Source organism: Cucurbita moschata, unplaced genomic scaffold, assembly GCF_002738365.1.
Source record: "Cucurbita moschata cultivar Rifu unplaced genomic scaffold, Cmos_1.0 Cmo_Scf00086, whole genome shotgun sequence".
NCBI classification, from domain to species: Eukaryota; Viridiplantae; Streptophyta; class Magnoliopsida; order Cucurbitales; family Cucurbitaceae; genus Cucurbita; species Cucurbita moschata.
In genome coordinates, this window is record NW_019268602.1 from 1 (window position 1) to 16,294 (window position 16,294).

The 16,294-nt window shown below is 37.0% G+C and overlaps 2 protein-coding genes and 1 long non-coding RNA gene across 3 annotated transcripts; all 3 read right to left on the bottom strand.

Annotated features, from left to right (window-relative positions):
- Positions 1–2,565: 2,565 nt before the first annotated feature.
- On the bottom strand, positions 2,566–6,960 carry LOC111439092 (probable transcription factor PosF21). Its single transcript, XM_023076810.1, has 4 exons — positions 5,875–6,960; positions 5,179–5,311; positions 4,948–5,032; positions 2,566–3,186 (listed from the first exon to the last, which is right to left on the bottom strand). Exons 1-4 carry the CDS (start codon positions 6,579–6,581, stop codon positions 2,849–2,851), a joined length of 1,263 nt encoding a protein of 420 aa, XP_022932578.1. The 5' UTR covers positions 6,582–6,960; the 3' UTR covers positions 2,566–2,848.
- Positions 4,530–4,940, bottom strand: LOC111439099. The gene is made up of 2 exons (XR_002709753.1): positions 4,797–4,940; positions 4,530–4,702 (listed from the first exon to the last, which is right to left on the bottom strand). It is a non-coding gene; the product is annotated as an uncharacterized LOC111439099 (long non-coding RNA).
- Positions 6,961–8,050: 1,090 nt separating the features above from the next.
- LOC111439089 (3beta-hydroxysteroid-dehydrogenase/decarboxylase) lies at positions 8,051–15,272 on the bottom strand. Its single transcript, XM_023076806.1, has 12 exons — positions 14,884–15,272; positions 13,960–14,049; positions 13,726–13,859; positions 13,456–13,626; positions 12,941–13,057; positions 12,770–12,849; positions 12,406–12,601; positions 11,036–11,153; positions 9,913–10,087; positions 9,460–9,616; positions 8,832–8,898; positions 8,051–8,743 (listed from the first exon to the last, which is right to left on the bottom strand). The coding sequence occupies exons 1-12, from the start codon at positions 15,134–15,136 to the stop codon at positions 8,544–8,546; spliced, it is 1,758 nt and encodes a 585-aa protein (XP_022932574.1). The 5' UTR covers positions 15,137–15,272; the 3' UTR covers positions 8,051–8,543.
- Positions 15,273–16,294: the final 1,022 nt, after the last annotated feature.

Sequence of the window (16,294 nt, forward strand, 5' to 3'; positions counted from 1 at the left end):
ATATTAGAAAAACCTTGTTCACTTGCTATCTCTTGCCTTGTTCCTCAAGGAAAGGCTATCTCACTACTCTGCTTCCCCCGTTTCCAGGATCCAGTTCTGTGCAGTGTGACAGTTGGTGTTTCACATTTTGAGAGATGTGCCCTCTGGGTTCAAGTCTTGTACTACCCCTTCTATGGAAGTGGTGGGGCTGGAGATTACGACGGTGATTACACGGAAGAAGACTCTAATATTATCAGACAAAAGAGAAGCTTAAGGCCAGAGCTAGGAGAACCTGTGATTTTGAGGTGTCTTCCTTACAAGATCCCGTTGACTGAGCTTCTCTCGCCGCATAAAATATCTCCTGTTGAGTTTTTCCGCCTATGGCCCAGCTTACCTGCAATTGTAGAGTATACTGGCACTTACACTTATGAGGGAACTGGCTTCAAGGCTACTGCTGCGCAGCAATATGGAGCATCTCCTTTTTTGAGTGGATTGAAATCTTTGTCCACCAAGCCTTTCCATAGTGTTTGCTCATATATTATTCGAACTTTGGCAGGGTTTCAGGTGAGGTTCTGTGCTCTCTTTTATATGTTTTACTCACTAAGCTCTCGCTCCCTTAAGAAAAAGGGGGGAAAACCCAATTCGGACATTAAAAGATGATTGATATAAATGTTATATTCCTGGGAAGTTGAAGCTAATTCGTCTTCAATTTAACTAATAAATTGAGTTCTGTCGATCCATTACTAACTTTTCCTATTTGAATGCTTGTAGCTTTGTTTGGCTGCAAAAACATGGTACGGGGGGTTTGTGGGCATGATGATATTCGGAGCTAGTGAAGTAAGCAGAAACGTGGATCTAGGTGATGAGACAACGACCATGATTTGCAAATTCGTTGTCCGAGCATCTGATGCATCAATTACAAAGGAAATTGAAGCCGATCCTCAAGGATGGCTAGATGACATAACTGATGGAGGTGTCGAGTACATGCCCGAAGAGGAAGTCAAGGTGGCTGCTGCAGAGAGGCTGAAGATATCAATGGAGCGGATAGCTTTGCTCAAGGCAGCTCAACCTCCACCAAAAACCCCAAAATCAGACGACGATGACGATGACGATGATGAAGAAGACAGTGAAGGAGAGAAGAAGAAGAAAGATAGTGAGGAAAACGGCAAGGGACCATCAACGTTGTCGAAATTAACTGCAGAAGAGGTCGAGCACCTTGCACTTCAAGCTGCAGTCCTTCAGGAATGGCACATGTTATGTAAGGATAGAGCGAACAAAGCTAATTAAGCTGCCTCATTTTTGTTTCCTTAATATGTAGATTCTCTGCCTTCTAGTTTGTTGAGGATTAGCTCATTTGTGTAATTTTGTCTGCGAGTGTGCTCTCATTCGGATCCCTCCCACCGCCACCCCCCCGGAACGACTCTGCTTGTGTAATGTATCATGTATCTGTTAGTTCTTATATAGTTAGTTTTTTTTGAAAGGTTATCAATACGTTTCTAATATGCATCTTGTGGATTGATGAATTCTCTGATATCAGTTTTATCTTCTTATTTGAAGGAAGGAAAGAAGGAATGAATATGTTATTTACAGTTATGGGTATCCTGTTTCTGCTCTTGTAGTCTGATTTTGGTGACAATGAGTAGCAACTTGTTGAGGTGCAGACACATGGTTGATGGTAGTGACAATGGAGAAGGAAAAGAAAGGGAAGCCACATGGATGAGTGCTAAGGTATTTCATTACTTCTTCTCCAAGGTTTTTTACTTTATGAATAAAAAGAAAAGAAAGGAAATAGTTGTCAACTTAGCTATAGGGCCAGGCATTTGGTCATCGTGAATGTTGTTGTTTTTTTTTTTTTTTTTTAGTATAGTACGACTTCATGACAAATGAGATTTTGCTCCTTTTTCGGTGAATACCAAATTTGGAGTATGTAGCACATTTTATTCTTATTTTGGTAAAACTACATCAAAGGTGTTATAGGTGAAATTGAACTACGACAAATGGGTTGAAAACCCATATAAACTACGAGCCAAATAAAGCAAACAATTCCAAAGCAGATCAAAATGACTTGAACAAAACGAGAACTGAGTCACCAAGCAAGAAAAGAAGAAAAATGACTCGAGGTACACCCCGAGTTCATTCTCGGCCACCTATGAGACTCATACCACTGCCTCCTTAGCCTATGCGATCCTAATCTTCATCCTAATCTTTCCCAGTTACCTAATTTAAAATATCTTAAATTTTAAACATGTCTAATAAGAACCTAAACGGTAAACATGTCTAATAAGACCATGAACTTTTAATTCGTGTCTAGATAGTTCGTATATTTTAAATATAGTCTCATAGACTAGCAAACTATATTATACACAAAATTGAAGATGTAAAGCCGATTAGATATGTTTTCAAGTTTAAAATCCAAATAGACACAAACTTGAAAATTCTATACAATACCAAACCGACACGTAATAAAAAATTGAGAGACGAAACTTATAATTTAATCGGAAGGAGATGATGAGAGTATCTCCAAAAACATGCATTAAGAACAACATTTATTTTACAAAAAAATAAAAAATAAATAAAGAATATGACTGGAGGAAGAAAAAGGTTAATAATAAACCTTGAAAAGAAAAGTAAGCTACAAATAATAAGAGAAACTGTGATATCCACAATCTAACAACAAAGCGGCAACTACAACATGTCTGTCTACAACAAATGAACATTACACATAAATTAACAGACACAGGGAACGAAAACAAAATGCTTTTGTAGTAGGGAGGACAGAAATGTGGTATTTGGATAACAAATGCAACTAAATTTCTGATAGCTAACCATGAAAAGCTTTAAGAACCAGTAGGTTCACAGGCTATCTTTTTCAACAAGAGGGAGAGGACGTATCTGATGTGTTGTCTTTCGAACTCGGAGAAGAAGTCGGTCCTTTCATTTTGATGTCCCCCGTTGGTTGCTGCTGAAGCTGATGCAGCTGATGGTACTGAAAATGTTGCTGTTGTTGTTGCTGCTGCTGCTGCGAGTGGATTTGTAGTTGCTGAAATTGCTGAGCAGTTAACAAAGTGTGCATTGCTTGATTGTTTGGGTAAAATGGTTGGCTGGCTCCAAAGGATGCAAAATTTGACATTGATCCACCATTTGGGATTGCTTGGCCAGTCAATATTTTCAAATGTTGAATTTCCTCTTTCAATGCTTCATTTAGAGCTGTCAAAAGAGAGATGCTAATAAAGATGAAGCCCCACAAGAAAATTATTGAATCGTCATCATGACACAATTAAGAACGGTTTCCCTCCAATTCTACTTCTAACTCGAGAAATCTTCTATCATGTCAAGTGGTCAAAATCTAATACACTAGGGTAAATTGTAATGACCCAAGTCCACTGCTAGCCAATATTGTCCTCTTTGGACTTTCTCTTTCAGACTTCTCCTCAAGGTTTTTAAAACACATCTGCTCGGGAGAGGTTTCTACACCCTTATAAAGAATGTTTCGTTCTCCTCCCCAACCGATGTGGGATCTCATATCAATGTTGTTCCTAAAGGCAGTAGTTACAAATGTAATGGCTTTTAATTTGTAGAGGCACACAAATTTCTAGCCTCACATGAAGAAAATATAACAACCTATTTGTTTGAGTTCAAAAACATTTATAGGTAGAGGGATTTGGACCTTTGAACTCTTGGTCGAGGGTATATGTCAAACCGGTGAGCAATTCTCACCTTGACGAGAAAACATAACAATCTAAAAGCACGATGTTCGGAAATTAGAGATCAGGCCTCGATCAATCAGTCTCAAAGACAATTTCTACAACAGAGTACCTCTTAACTGGAACCAGATACCATGTGTAAACCAATATAAAATGTGCAGTGTACATGCCAATTCTTGCAATGTAACATTGCATGCAGGCAGGATCTCTCAAATCATTTCGGTTGTAGAATTATCTATCAAGCATGATCTATTCAGCAAGAGAGAGCTGCGAAATGTTTTCTTTAAGCATATGGTTAATTGCAGCTGATCCATAATATCTACGCAAACAAATAAACAAAATGATCCATAATTTCTAAACCCCTCGAGTTTCCAATTACTTAATCCTCCAAATATCGACATGCATTACACAATGTTTTCAAGATAGTGACCGACAAGGTAAGGCAAGCGCCATGTGCTTGTGCCTCCTACATAGCCCATCCAAGTGCCTTAATTCAACATCTAGACTAGTTTCATATCTTTAATGCAAATGAGGCTTGTGACAATAAGCAAGAAGCTCAATACACTGGTTTAACCGATGATAATAAACTAATTGAGAAGCGCAATAAAAGCCAGAAAACCACAGCTCAGCTCCTTTCAGAGAGCTGGTCCACTCAACGAGAAGCCCGGTCATTAACTATTTCAATATTCACTAGAAGCACGAGCGCAATCCAATATACAGGTCAAAATGAAACTCGAAACGAGATTCTAATATCTGAAGAACCTTATCTTCCCACTTCACAGTCACCAAATAAAGTTCTCATCTTCCTGCATAATGGAATCCTTCCTCAGATGTCTATTGATCAACTTCCTACAACCATCTCACTAAACTGTGTCAAGTATCTCATAGGCTGCCAATTTTTATCTCTCTCAACAAAACACATTATATCCTATAATCATTAACAAGTTCTAATCTGACGCTTCATCTAAATCAACTTTTCTCTTCTGTATCAACTCTTACAATGTCTCTATAAATCTTCGCTCGGGTCATACTTGTACTAAACCCCTGACCCATAGGCCATATCTTAACTGATAAATCTCTATGTCATAGGACAGAGACTCCAAGGAACGCAACTCTCTATGTATTTAAAAAATGTATATAAAATTATCTTCCAACAAGTACCTTCGATAGTTACAAAATAGAGAGATTACATAAAAAGCTAAGAGAAGGCAATTATAATGTGCAGTCACCAAAAAAAAAAAAAAAAGATTACAGAGGTCCTTACCATCTTGCAGGTGAACCTGCTGCTCCATTGTCTGCAACCTCAGCTTAAGCTCACTGTTCTCAGCAGTAAGACCGTTTGTGTCTCTCTGATAATAAGGAGGCAATACGTAAAGCAAGATGTTTTATATAAACTCAAATGCAGATAAAACAGAATGCTGGAATGAAAATCATATGAAAACATAAAATACACATCCAAAAATACGATAAACACGATTAATTTTGTGATAACCACCTGTAAGAGGGTTAATTGAGCAGATAATGAGGTTGCCTCTGTTTGCAGAGTCTGAACTTTCCGTTCAAGCTCAGCAATGTACCGCATCTTTCTTTCCTTTGACCTAGCAGCTGACTGTCTATTTGCCCATATCCTATGCAATGCACAACAGAGGGATTATGAACAAATTTGGAAAAGTTGGAGAAAACAGGCTTTAAATGGAGAGGAAGAGGTAGTAAACATGGAAAAAAAAAAGGCTCGAGGCTCTTCAAGCTCTAAGAGAACACACAAACACAATCCATGTAAATGAACTCAACACCATTTAAATGTAAAATGATGCATCAGAACTCGACACAAATGATTGGGTTCCACTTTCTTAGAGCCAAAATTCATCAAAAAAGGTCTTGATAGACAAAATATTTTATCTTGATGGAAAATGAAGTAATTCCATCAGAAGATATACTACAAGAACAAAGAACATACACAACCAAGACAAATGATTTGGCTTCTATCTATCAAAATTTAAGATTTTCATTCATTAGAGCGCAATGATGTACAGCATGAGGAGGCCCCAGAGTTTATTCACTAGTTCATAAGTTACAATGGTAATAGTTGCTTACACTAAACTTATTGTCAAAAATTGACAAAATCACTTCATAGCGTCATGCATTTCTTGCAACTAAGATAGAGCATCCAACGAAGTTGAAGGATTTATACCTCTTTGCACGTTTGGGGTCAATTAGCGCAAGCTCAGCAAGCTTTGTAGCTGACATAGCTTTCTTGGAATCAGCGGCAGAAACTTCTTCAGACCCTGAGACAAGCATCTCAGGCTTTATGGTTGACAAGCCATCCATGGACTGGCTGTGCTGGTGCCTAACTCTTGGCCTCTCCTTCAAACCAACAGCAGCATCATCCTTAGAAGTTGTAGCTCCAATTCCTGAAGTAGGAGTTGATCTTGCTTCTACAGCAGCGGAAGATGACTCCCCAACTTGCATTGCAGAGGTAGCAGAGGAAGAATTGAATTTATCCATGTCAAGGTACATGGACAACAAATCTTCCTCAGTATCATCAGAAAAGGAAGGCCCATCAGCACCACCGATGACACCAAGGTCACTGTCAAAACAAATATCATCAGGAAGAGTCAGAATCTCGGAATGGGCACGTCGATGACCCATATTTCTCGGCGGGTTATCAGGCATCCGACTAATATCATGGCTGAACCGATTGGAATCACTGGACATTCCACGACCAAATTGACCCGAATCGGAAGAATTAGGACTCGGAGCCATTGGAGGAAGCGACATTGAACACGAAGCAGTCTCGGATTTTCCATTGAAACTACTTGCAGTTGGTGAAAGACTCGAGTAGCGACTCGATGGGGGAAGAAATCCACCAGAATGGCTTTGGGGTTTGTCCTTCTCCATGAACTAAAAACACCCTTGTAAAGCAACTAAACAATTCTTTTCATCAAACAAGCACAGCTCTCCACATTCAACCAAAGCTCCAAAATGGGTATTCAAGAAATCAAATCAAATCAAATCAAAGGCCCTCAACTTAAGCAAGCATTAGGAATCAAGTGGTGGAAATGAAGAGGAAGAACACAACAACAACCAAGGCGTAGATTGCAAGAAAACCAAACTACAACCAGAAATCGAAACGGGATAGTAGTAGAGAAACACGCGGCAGAGAATAGAGAGAGAGGCGCAAGAAATGGGGGAAGGGGAAGAAAAAAAATGGGGGAACGATGACTTTTGCAGGGTATGATGAGAGAGAAGGACAGCTGTAGAGAGGGAATCGGGTCCGAATTTACGCAATCCAACAAAATTAAATCAAGGGTTTTAATAATTTTGTAACAAAAGGTGGGCTCACACAACAAAAAGATAATTGTCCTCTTTGCTTTTTTTTAATAAAATACGAAGCTCACAAATTTTTTATTTTCCAAATAAATATTAAAGTTATCTTCATCCACAATTTTCTTTTTTTTTTAAGGTTTTGGTGTAAGAGCATCCTCCTACTCTTTGACCGAATAATAAAAGCGTATTAAATAAAGCGGTTCCTAAAACTTGGATCTTATAATTATAATTATGGTTTGAACGCATATGCCTCTAATGAGATGGTGTATAGCACCACGAAACTTTGCAACCATGTCATTCTTGACAACGGTGATCGCCAACGAGAAGGTGGCAGCCGACTATGTCATACTTGGCAGTGGTGATCGACGGACGGCCGCTTACCACATAATACATAGTTTCAGTATACTATAATTATATCTAAAGAAAAATCTCTCATTTCACACCTTTTTCTCATTGGAATTCCTTGATTAGAGTTCACCACAAGATTTTGGAGCACGAAGTGAGACATTTCTCTCTAGTTCTTGGTTAACGTTATTATGTGGAAAAACCCTGCTTTTCTCAAATATTAGAGATGAAACTAGTACTATATATCTGTCTTAAAAACCCAGATTTTCTCAAACATTAGAGATAGAAACTAGTACTGTGTAACATTAGAGATGGAACTAGTACTCTACATCTGTCTTTGACCTCTCGATTGAATTGCAAACTAATTCGGTAAGAACGAGGAAAAGTATAGCAAACAAGATAAAATTTTGAGGATCTGTCTCTAACTCAACATGTGGAGTACATCAATCAGGGTTGAGTTATCCAACCTAGAGCTTCCTCTTTTGGTTCAAGTGCCCTGTTTTTCTACTGTGAACATCTTTCTTTTGACCTTCCCTCCACATTTGGAATATTCCCCGAGCCCCAAACTGTTCTATAAAACAACTTTCAAATAGTTCAAAAAAATAAAGATGGCAATGTAGAATATATTGACAGAATAATGATCTAATTAATAGATAGTATTTTAAAAGTTCCTAAAAAGTTCTGAGACCAAAATAGAACAAAATTTAAAATTTAGAAACCAAAGTAACTTTAAATCACAAAGTAAAAGGCTTAAGAAATTGCGTTGCATTCAAGGGGAGAGGGAATTTGTATCATCTTCAAGACTGTACGGTGTGTCAAGGAAAATGAAATTGCAGCCCCACGTTTGAAAAACTGCCCTAGCTGCTGGCTACCAATAGTACAAGTAATGTTGTTGATAGAAAAGGAGGGAAAAGCCAGACTCAACCCAAATATTCATCAACATCTCGGTTGCACCTGCTACACTACGCATCGCATTTCAACGTTTTATTGCACAGAGATGGTATAAAATATTGTGAGAAGATAAGAACCCGGGTCGAGTTTTCTATTAAGATAGATTAGCTCCATTTCGCTTCTCCTGGGGGGAAAGACTTTATATATTCTGGTAGAAACCTGAGAAAGCTAACGGATAGATTGGAAGGAGATCCAATCGAACAATCTTCCAATCCTTCAACGTTCTGGGATTCTGCTCTAACGCTTTGACATTGCAACTTCGTTAGGTTGATGTGATAATTTGTTACACCAGAGAGATGACATCAATGGAGGTGGTAAATGACTTGCAAGTACACTCTTTAATTCCATGATGCTGATGAAAAGGAACTTAGCAAATCCATCAATCTCGATTTCGTATTGCTCATACACAAAGAATGCAGTGAATGCAAACACCAGTCCTACAATGTTATTACCATTGGTTATTGAACTAAGTCAGAAGGAATAAGCACTGCCTGGTGTTATGGAATAAACTTAGTTGTAACATACCCATGCCTATCAGCAAAGTCAAGGATCGTGAGAGAAACAGCTTGAGGACGTAAAGAAATGTTACGGCCTGTACAATCAGTGAAACGTTTAATTATGTGAAATATACAACACAAAACGGTAAGTAGCACCATTTAGAACCAACTATTCTATTAGCTTAAGATGAATTTGAAGCAGTAAAAAGCTCAAAATTTCGATCGTGCTTAATTATATGATCAAAATTTTGATATTTCTAAGACTTACAGTATTTGAAAATTCATGTATCTGTTAAACAAAAAATTGAAATAGTTTTATTATGCATAAAATATAAAAGAATGTTGAATAGATTTGGACCAATCACTTGAAGCCCTATTAAACCTATTAAAGACCTTTTAAAGTTCAACAACTTATGACATAACCCTGGAAGTTAACACTATATTTTCCTCTTTTTTTTCCACACATTATGTCTTTCATAAACAACAAAAAGAGATTTGGTTTCTTTGTCACCGTGCCTATTGGGTCTCTCGGTTTGCACTTAAAGAAAATACTGGGACAAAGTGCACGCAAAACTTCATGAAATACAAAATTTCACAAACAGCACAGCAGCACAGCAGCGCCTTATATAAACAAAGTAAGAGTGTCGAAGTCATACCTTAAAAAAATAATTCCAATCCTCTCCTCGGGCCAATGATCTTGCGTTATGTACACCTCTATTCCACAAGCATGCTATGCCCATGATTGAATCTCTGACTACTGTATCAGATGGTCCAAACATAGTCGCAGATAATTTCTGGACAGGAAACCCATATCTGATGGTAAAATCTCAGCATCAGTTCAACTAAAATTAAAATAGTGATGAATAACACAAAAAAAAAAAAAAAAAAAAAAGGACTCGTCATGATCATGCACTTACACGAGAAGACAATAATCATATGGGAAAAAATAATTGCAGAAAAATAAATCAAGGATCCTAGAATTTTGGATGTGAAACATCTCACTTCCACTTCCACGATAATGAAAGTAATCATAAAGTCATAAAAGATTCAGAATTGTAATTTCTAGAAGCTATGCTGAAGTAGCATTTCGGCTTCATGAGCATACTTACATGTTTGTTGGTATGAAGCCATATCCATAAAGGACGACAACGATACACAACAGAAGCTGAGCTACCGATGATATAAAAGTTCCTCCACGTAGAAAAAACCAATAAAACAATAGAAACGAAGCAAGAAAACACGTGAATGACTTCTTCTCTTCTCGCCATAACAATATATCGGCAACTGCAGAAAGAATCCAATGTCATTCTCCAAGTACAGATTTACCTTATGTTACGGAGGTAAACCAAATAATGCAGCAATAAGGAAGAACAATTATAAATTTGAAATGGTATACAGATGAATTTCAACATTCATCAGTAAATGAGATTCTTCTCCATAGAGTATTTTCTAGCATAGAAACAAGACTTCTCATCAATAAAATGAAAGGAGTACGAGTACAAGCAAAATAGAAAAGAAAAAAAAAAAAAGAACCCATCAATAGAAGAGAAAACCAGACACACAAAGCACCCCAAAATATTACATAAAACAACCAACTTCCCCCAATATGCGAAAGCTTTCTTCTTTTTTTCCTTTTCTTCTTCTCTTCTCCTCTGTTAGACATGTGTAAGAGTATATTAAAACCATACCCTGAAGGACGGATAGAGGAAACTCCCTCCCAAAGAGGAAATACTACAAAAAGGCTTTCCAATTTATAACACATGCAATTACAAATGAAATCTGTGATTTGAATTCCACTCACAGGCCAAATATCCGTGTAGTAGCCTAAATAACAAAAGAGAGAATTTTCCAAAACAAAAATAATAACCCACAGGAATTTATTAACAAAAGTGTTCAATACAAGAAACTAAACCTTTATTTGTAGAGGATTTAAAATGACATATAAAGGATATTGTATATCAAGCATGCTCCCAGTCAGTCCCAGTTGAGCCGCTGGGGGTTCTAGTTAACTACATAATGATCAAATTGAATGAGGTGATGTTCATGCATTTATTTTGTCAATTGGCAACAACCATTCAAGTTACATATAAAATACAAAAAATACAATCATCTAAAGAACACAAAGTCGATAAGTTGAAATCAGAAAATTCAACTTCATGACGATTGAAGTAGTCTAAGCATTATTAATATAGAAAATGATGCTAAATACATTAAATGAGAAAAAGTTTGAACCTCTTCCACCACCCAGCAGCTTATCGGCTTTTGATTCTTCGGTAAATTCAGTGAGACTTGCAAGAGATAATTCTTTGCGCAAATGTGAAAATGATTCAATGGTTAGTGTGATGCCTTCCTGTAAAGAAAAAGAAAAGGAGAACAAAAAGTTGTAACTGTACTGCTATCAGTGCTTCAAACAAAGGTGCGACTGTTCCAATCAAACAGAAGTTGCAGAAGATTTGTAGCTGCATCATCTACGTTAGCTTCTCTAACAAATCCAAAAATTCAGCTAGTCCCTAGCTCCATAATGCAATTGTTACCACCTTATTTGGGAAGATACCATGAAAGTGGCTTTCGGGTGTCAGAAAAGTTCAAGAGGAAAATAAAAGCATGAATTCCATGAACTACATGTCCAGAAGCAGCAGCACTTTGAAAAGCACCCAGGCAAAAGGCACCCTGCTCCCTTATGAAGCACGCCTCAGTGCTTGAAGCCGGATTTTAAGTTTTTAAAATTTTATTAGGAAGAAAATAAGAAAGCCACATTAGATATTGGGGCCTCTCTCCCTACTCCCTAATAAAAGCTCTAATTTCTTAAACTTTCAATAATCTTATTATTCATAAACATGTCATTTTCGTGTTTATACCCTAGATTTTTAAATATAACGTGTTAAAGTGTCCCATGTCGTATCCGTGTTTCGTACTTATATTCGTGCTCCTAAGCCTTTTACCTTTATGAAAATTCTAACTTTCTATAAGATATTAAGAGTAAGAGAGGCTAAGGCATGCACTCTTGTCAATAAGATTGAGAATCCAAGATGAGTTGCTTTTAGCCAGTTAATCCTTTATTCTCTAGAAACAACAATAATAGCCTGTCTGTTTCAAGGAACATGATATGGGCTTTTTGCATGGATGATCACTATCCATGTTTGTTAAACGGATTTTAATTTTGTAACACCTGGATGTCAATTTTCCCTGGGTTAAAGTATTCTGCTGAGCTTTGATTTTTATCACCCCTTTGGAGGACGGGAACCATCTTTAACTTTCTCTACCACTGAATTGCACAAAGGATAAAGCTTCGGTATACTCCCTTGAGGGAGACCCAAATACAACAGGGGAGTTGGTAAACCTCATAACCCCCAAAGGTCGCCCAAGACAATTTAAAATTCAAGTTCTTCATTTACAACCAAATCCTTTTTTCCAAAGGACTAAACCAAAAAATCCCAATCAGCATAATCATATGTATCCTGTCTTAAGTATCAATAAATTAATCAAAGATAGGATAGTAAACAAAGACAAGTGAGAAAAACAGGAGACAATTTTCCAGAAAACAATTTAAATAAAAATATTGAGTGGAAGAGAAACTGATAGATATTTTCATTACAACTTACTTCCATGGAGACTATAGGAGAGTACCCAAGTTGTTTATGTGCAGCAACACAGTTAAAGGTTCTAGTGCACGTGGCTAGCTGAATGTAACGAGCCCAAGTGGAATGATTATATCTACTGAATCCAAACTTTTCATGTATCCATTTCAAAAACAAGAGAACATTCCAAACCATCTTAAAGGGAAGTTTTACGGATGGCCTGCCAGAACACATAGCAAGATAGAATTACAAACGAAAGAGAATGAGAACTAAAAATTATCTAGCCTTAGTATCCTCATCAAATATATGCCAACGCAAGCATAAAAGAATTAGGAAAGGGATCGACAGAACAACAAAGTCTAAAAGTTCATGGACTGTAATTCTGTACCTTCGGTAACCCAAGCCTCCCAAAATGAGAGAGATAAATTCCCAAAACTTCATGGGCTTAAAATTGGTGATGAAAAATGCCTACATAATGATAAAAAGGAAATGCTTTCTTATGAACCCTATCACTAAAATTATTAGAAAAGGCCATGTATCAATCTTTTAAACGTGATACCTTTCCAGCCACAGACACCATTCGAAAATCTAGTGCTTCCTCTGCACAGATATGGGCATGGGTCACATTCTCAACAAATGTGAAGTCAGACAGGTTTTCGCCATTCCCTATAATGAACTGAAATGAGAAACTCTGTTACTTCAATAAGAGTAGACAATGTACATCTTGTATAGATCACACTAACAGGCATGCGTTCTCAATGCATTAAGTTTACTTTGAGAAAAGAAAACACGAGTTCATCAAGTACTTCAATATTAAAAAGATCCTATAGCTATTCTATTAACTGTATTCCATTTTTTCTCAATTCATTGTTTATTCTCAATTAATTATTAGATATATGACCTTCTACAATGAATTGTATTATGGCACCAATTTCTACTAGGTCTATGGTTCTTATGCTTACGCTCATTTAAATGGTAAAGCACAAATAATCCACAATATTTTATGGATTTTACAGAAGTTTACATGCAGCACTAAAACAAAGCATGGAGTAAAACATAAATAATTTTGCAAACCTTAGCCAAACCAGATTTTGCCTGATTCACCACAAAAGGAACTAGTCGTGTGTCTTCCGGCCCAAAAACATTGCTTGGGCGAAGTGCACATGTTAGAAGTCCATCTATATCGTTGGCAAACAGGATGAGTGCTTCAGCTTGAGCCTTTAGGTCACTCAACATGTCCTCAAACTGTACATAGTACTCACTTGATGAGGAAATGATTAGCAGAAGAGAATGTTAGGGATGTCCAAAATAGATGACTGAGAAATAGTTCAGATAGCAACATACTTTCCGTGGGTATGCCAATGGTTCCTCTCCATTTTGTATATCACGTGAACCATCAAAAATTACATCAGCTGAACTGTTGAATATTAGCCGTCTTACTTTGCAGTCTCGACAAGCATTAATGACATTTTTGGCACCTAAATGAGAAATCAAGATGCTGGCAATTACATCTTTCTTTGAAGTGGGATATGTTCGGAATAACAAGGGTTCTTTCAAATGGTTAACGGCTTTCTATACCTTGAACTATAAACATGTATGAGAGATAAATATCATTTGAATGTGAATCTTCATAGTCCATATAAAACACAACAGAAGAACCACTGAGAGCTGCAAAAGGAAAAAAAATCATTCTGTCATACAAGTAGCTGGTACCTAATTAAGTAATCGACATATTTATGGATAGAAAATAGGCGTCAGAGATGGAAGCAATAACAGTGAAGAATGGCAATAAACTCACATAACAATTAATCATTCACTATGGAACTTTCAGTTCTCTCCTTCTCTCAAAAAATTTTCTAAGCTTTCAAGCAGATGAAGGTTTTTACAGGAAACCTCCCATCGCTATTGATAGCTGAAAATTTTTTCTCCATCGAAGACATTCCATTTTATTTATTCAATTATTTATTATGATGCAGTTGAGAATTTCCACAAAATTCATAGATAACAGAAGTTTATCAATCGAACATTATGATTCAACAGAGAGAATATTCCAAAACGAAATCCCTTACAAACACAATTGAAAAATTAATAAAAAACAATAGAAAAAGTCATGCGCACCACGAAAGAAACAAGAACCTAGAGTTGCAAGCTTCGTTCGACTCTTAACAACTTTTAACAATTCAAATAATTCTTCGGACTTCAACAGCAGTTCATGGAAACTGTCTCAACAGTCCGATCATCTTCTGATTCTATCCATCGTTATTTCCAAAAAGATAAAGTTAACTCAAACTCCAAAAAAGCATGTGTACAACAAACCAATCCGAATCCTCTAAAATTCCACCAGCTCCAAAGCCAGGGAAAACATCTCAAAATCTTCGCATTTCAAAAAAAAAAAAAAAATCAAAACCACTTCAATTAGCTCCATCCACTCAAAACCAAATGCAACCAAAGCAACATTTCGCCACGTTTCACAATCAACCAAAGAGAGAGAGAAAGAAACACCTGCAACGATCTGATCCTTATTGCGAACATCGACATGGAAATACGAAGCCCGGCCAGCGACAAGCGCGTCAGAGAGGAGAGAATCCTGCTCAGAGGGATCGAGTTCAAGCGATTCAGCAGAATCAGCGATACGAACATTCCACTTAGCGAGTTTCAAGAGGCGGAGAACGAGAGATCGGCCGAGAAATCCACGACCGCCCAACACCACACAGGTCCTGGTATTCAATTCCACAAAGCGATCGTCGACCTCCATTTCCGATCGATAGGAGGAAAGATCAGAGAAAAATAAGAGAATTGAGAATGAGACAGAGAAGAAAATGCATTGAGGTCGTTGTTAGGGTTGGAATTCGACGCTGGAGAGAAGTAGTTGGCGCGGAAATTTCATACCTATAAAAAAAAAAATATATATATATATATATATATAATATTATTTAATTCTACCGGTAGTTCATTTAATTTTTGTTTTCCGTTGGACGGCTAATTATATATGCCCCCTTAATTATATTTTTGGTTCTTCAACTTTAAGCTTTTTCATATTTTGATGCTTTTAGCTTTTAAAACATTCACTTTATTCTAAAATAAAACAATATTTTGGTCTATATTAACAAAATAATAATCCATTATTAACAAAATAATAATCCATCATCATCATTGTCGTGTTCATCATTCTTCGATCTAGGAAGAGCACCATCGCCATCACCATCATCCATGTTCATCATTCTTCGATCCAGGAGAGTACATATCTCCACGTTGGTGTTCTCCTCGCAGACTTTTAAAGCATCCCCTTTAGTCCGAAGATAAATTGTTTTGGTATCTATTATCAAAATAATCAAATAGCCTTTCATGCTTAAATGATTAGGTAGTTGAGTAGTCCTCGTTGCATTACCATTGATAACATTCATCCGTGTTCGTCACTCTTTGATCGAGGAGGAACAAATATGCCAAAAGAAACGTTGGTGATTCTCCACGTAGCCTCACATATCTTAGTGCAAAAAGGAAATCTCTTGTGCTGTATGTTACTTCGTCGTTAGGTTTTTGTAGGTTCAAAATTGGATTTTAGTTAACTTTGCACTTTCGAGATTTGATATTTCAAATACTCTCTACCTTATTACTTGTTAAGACAGTATACACTTGCACGAGAGGCTTTAAGCAGCACGTATCATATACAATGTCTCAATCTGTGATTCACAATATCAAAATAGAGTTGCGACTCATATATTATCAATAGTTATGCTCTGCTATCAAGATCAAGAATCATGATTTGACATTCAACGATAATTCACTGTTGCATAATTGTATATACACGTTTAGTTCCTATTACAAGTTACTTCCTTTCTCCCTGTTCTACTCAATAATACGGATTTTCAAGATCAGTGAAATGAAACACTCTCCTATCTACATCACTAGCACG